Source organism: Podarcis pityusensis (assembly GCF_964106645.2).
Source record: "Podarcis pityusensis genome assembly, chromosome: 18".
Taxonomy (NCBI): domain Eukaryota; kingdom Metazoa; phylum Chordata; class Lepidosauria; order Squamata; family Lacertidae; genus Podarcis; species Podarcis pityusensis.
Window position 1 is genome coordinate 3,072,358 of NC_138043.1, and position 3,945 is coordinate 3,076,302.

Below are 3,945 nucleotides of genomic sequence, written 5' to 3' on the forward strand. Positions count from 1 at the left end.
TTGCTGTTCTGGCTTCTGGGATTCAGAATATTTTTTTTTCTTGTTTTTCTCCTCCAAAAACTAGGTGCGTCTTATGGTCTGGAGGTCTTATAGAGCAAAAAATACGGTACTTAGTTCCTGGGCCAGGTCACAGGCTCACACCCTCTTCAAACACAGACATACCCTTAAGACAGGATTTGTGAAGGAAAAGGCAGTGGGGAGGTTTCCCACTTTGACCTTGCAGAGAAAACATTTGCTCAGTTTAGGAATCAAAATGGTTCCAGGTCGGTCTTCCTGTGCTGATCTATGTATGTGCTTGGTCGGTACGCTTATGAACATTACCATATATCTAAGACCATAAAATTCCTATTACACTATCCCTGCCGAAAGGAAGGTCTGTTTACAAGAAGGCCTTTTCCTCGTTGATATTTTGCTGACATATGAAAGACAACGATGCCCCATCATGGATTTTTAAACAGAATCTGATCCCCCAGCTCCCTAAAAGGCAACTTGATCTGCTAGCAAAGAGATCTTCCGAAAGCCCGGTGAAAGAAAGCAGGTTAAAGAGGAGAGAGGCGTCTTATTACAACCAGAAAGAGCGCGTGAGAGAGGATTCGCTCCCCGGTTTGATCTTTGAAGCAAATTTCGTCAGAGAGGGAGCTTCTTCGGCCCCAAGCCGTCGCAGGGGTATCTTTCTACCCCCTTCGAAAAGATCAAGCTGATTCAAGTAGGTTTTTGCTTTTCAAATGCATGTGCGTGCGTATATATTTTGATCAAAGCAATCTGCAAGCTTCTGGGTCACACAGGACTCTTCTCTGCGCTCAAAAGGGCCACCACCGCTCTCTGTTTGACCCGGCAGAGGGTCAAGCTAATTCAGATGGGTTTTGCCTTTTAAATGCATGTGCGTGCGTATATATTTTGATAAAAGCAATCTGCAAGCTTCTGGGTCACACAGGACTCTTCTCCGTGCTCAAAAGGGCCACAACCGCTCTCTCTTTGACCTGGTGGAGGGACCAGCTGATTCGGGGGGGGGGTTGCCTTTTAAATGCATGTGCGTGCATATATATTTTAATCAAAGCAATCTGCAAGCTTCTGGGTCACACAGGATTATTCTTAGCATTTAAAAGGGCTGCCTCGGCTCTCTGTTTGACCCAGTGGAGGGTCAAGCTGATTCAGGTATGTTTTGCTTTTCGAATGCATGTGCGTGCATATATATTTTAATCAAAGCAATCTGCAAGCTTCTGGGTCACACAGGATTATTCTTAGCATTTAAAAGGGCTGCCTCGGCTCTCTGTTTGACCCAGCGGAGGGTCAAGCTGATTCAGGTATGTTTTGCTTTTCGAATGCATGTGCGTGCATATATATTTTAATCAAAGCAATCTGCAAACTTCTGGGTCACACAGGATTATTCTTTGCATTCAAAAGGGCTGCCTCGGCTCTCTGTTTGACCCAGTGGAGGGTCAAGCTGATTCAGCTAGGTTTTGCTTTTTGAATGCATGTGCGTGCATAAATATTTTGATAAAAGCAATCTGCAAGCTTCTGAGTGACACAGGATTATTATTCGCGTTTAAAAGGACATCTCGGCTCTCTGTTTGACCCGGTGGCTGATCAGTCGTTTGGAGGCTGATGGGAGCACCGTGCATCCAAGAAAACTACACCTCCCAGAATCCTTTATTCCTTTCTTTTTCCCTCCTCTCCACACATGCTCAAAGCACAGGGAGAGAAAAGACCCAACAGGAAGAAAAAGAAGTTCAGAGAAAGGATTTGCAAGTTGCAAGGGGTAGAAAAACCAAACAACAGCAACAAACAATGCCCTGACCCGGAATGAGCGGGCCGGATCCTGCTTGCAAAAAGCACCAAAAACCTGCACGTTTGCAAAGCTGCTCTACTCCCGGTCGCTCCTCCTCTGCAGCAACAACAAAAAAACTTTTCCAGAAAGTGAGTTTTCCCCCCTTAAAAAGTTTGCATCCGCTTCGTTTGGCTTGTAAACCGTCTGAAATGCAACCAAAACAGTGTGAAATAATCTGGCAAGTTTATAGATCTGTTACATATCAAGCCAGGCAAAAATTAATTCAATCTGAATTAAAAAAAATTGGGTGGTTTGATGGCAACGACTGGCAACTTTCCTATATCTGAGTTCTGTGTTTTTGTTTAATTTTTGGGTGGGTTTAGTTGTGTCCGTTTCAGTCCTTTGGGTCCAGGATGGTTTGTAAATACTTTAAGTAACAATAACCCCTCTACTCCTAAGTAAACAAGCCACACAAACCCAGAATTCACGGTTTGCTTTTTTTAAAAGGCTTGCAAAGCATTGCAGTTCAGTTCTGACTTCAATTACTGGGAGTAAGCCCTTGAATTCAGTAAGGCTTACTTCTGAGTAGACGGGGTTAGACTTCCACCTGAAGGCTGCAACTGTAGGCACATATTGGAGGTGGGAATCATTGGGAGTAAACATGCGTGGGTTTGCCTTGTGAAAAAGCACGCCCGGAATTTGGAATTATGCTTGCAAAACCATTGATAGCTGCAAATATCTCTTAATTTCTCAAATGCCTGGGGAACATTTATTGTTGTTTTGTTAAAAAAATAAAATAGACTGAGTCCTGTTCTCCGAAAGAAAATCTGCAGACGGCAACCAAATTGTGCCATTTCCTTTTCTGAAATCATTACCTGTCAGTTACGTTGTCCTTGCTTTTTTAGCCGCCCTTCCCAAATTTAATTGAATTGAATTGATTCGACCACCGTTGCAAAACTTCTGAGTGCTTTTACGAGAAGGGTTGAAACGACCTGCGAAGGATGAGTTCAAAAACATTTGGAAACGTTTTTCTAAAAAAATAAAAGAAGGCAAAAACCCCAAAATCGGCAGTAAAGTAAAAAGTAAAAACACCTGAACATGTCTGGGCAGTTTTGCCTGAACAGAAACATTCCGAGCCGATTATCTTAGCATATATCGGTGCCTGAAGCACGTTGCAGTTCTTCAAAATTCAGTAAATTGTAATATTTTGGCTACTGTGAGAACAAAATACTAGACTAGATTTGTTTAATGCATTTATACCACACCTTTTCTTCTTAAACCACAGAGCCTAGGACTTGCCGATCAGAAGGTCGGCGGTTCGAATCCCCGCAATGACGGGGTGAGCTCCCATTGCTCGGTCCCTGCTCCCGCCAACCTAGCAGTTCGAAAGCATGTCAAAGTGCAAGTAGATAAATAGGTACCGCTCCGGAGGGAAGGTAAACGGCGTTTCCGTGCTCTGCTCTGGTTTGCCAGAAGCGGCTTAGTCCTGCTGGCCACACGATCCGGAAGCTGTACGCCGGCTCCCTCGGCCAATAAAGCGAGATGAGCGCCGCAACCCCAGAGTCGGTCACGACTGGACCTAATGGTCAGGGGTCCCTTTACCTTTACCTTTCTTCTTAAAACGGTGTGAATTTCTCTTCCCAGATCCTGGGCCCATTTAAATCCCGACAACAACCCTTTGAGGCGGATTGGGCTTTGAGCACCAGCCCCCCCCCCCAAGCAGTGCTAGAATCTCAGATACAGTGGTCCCTTGGTTCTCAAACTTAATCTGTTCAGGAAATTCCGTTCCGAAACCAAAGCGTTCCAAAACCAAGGCGCGTTTTCCCATAGAAAGCAATGCAGAACGGATGAATGCGCTCCGGACTTTTAAAAACAACCCCTAAAACAGCAATATGACATGAATTTTACTATCTAGTGAGACCATCGACCCATAAAATGAAAGCAATGAGCAATGTACTGCAGTCACACAATCAATCAATCCATCAGTAGCTGAATTGGGTTCCGCACAGTCACACACACGAAAAGAGCCGCAAAAACGCAAAATAAATAGCAAAAACAGAGAGATCTCAGTGTAGCACTCAAAACAGAAGCGTAACACTCAAAACAGAGCATGTTCGGCTTCCGAAAAAGGTTTGCCAACCGGAGCATTCCTTCCGGGTTTGCAGCGTTGGGGTTCC

The 3,945-nt window shown here is 44.5% G+C and overlaps 2 protein-coding genes across 3 annotated transcripts in view; both read left to right on the forward strand.

Annotated features, from left to right (window-relative positions):
* Positions 1-238: 238 nt before the first annotated feature.
* GAMT (guanidinoacetate N-methyltransferase) overlaps positions 239-3,945 on the forward strand; it is a 242,831-nt gene continuing 239,124 nt past the window's right edge. Inside the window, exon 1 of the mRNA XM_080989168.1 lies at positions 239-287. Within this exon, the coding sequence (XP_080845294.1) occupies positions 254-287 (34 nt within the window). The 5' untranslated portion in view covers positions 239-253. The remainder of the gene's footprint in view (positions 288-3,945) is intronic.
* APBA3 (amyloid beta precursor protein binding family A member 3) overlaps positions 1,673-3,945 on the forward strand; it is a 19,965-nt gene continuing 17,692 nt past the window's right edge. For both annotated transcript variants that reach the window (XM_080988842.1, XM_080988843.1), the window contains exon 1: positions 1,673-1,917. In XM_080988842.1, coding sequence (XP_080844968.1) covers positions 1,804-1,917 — 114 coding nt within the window. In that variant the 5' untranslated portion in view covers positions 1,673-1,803. The remainder of the gene's footprint in view (positions 1,918-3,945) is intronic.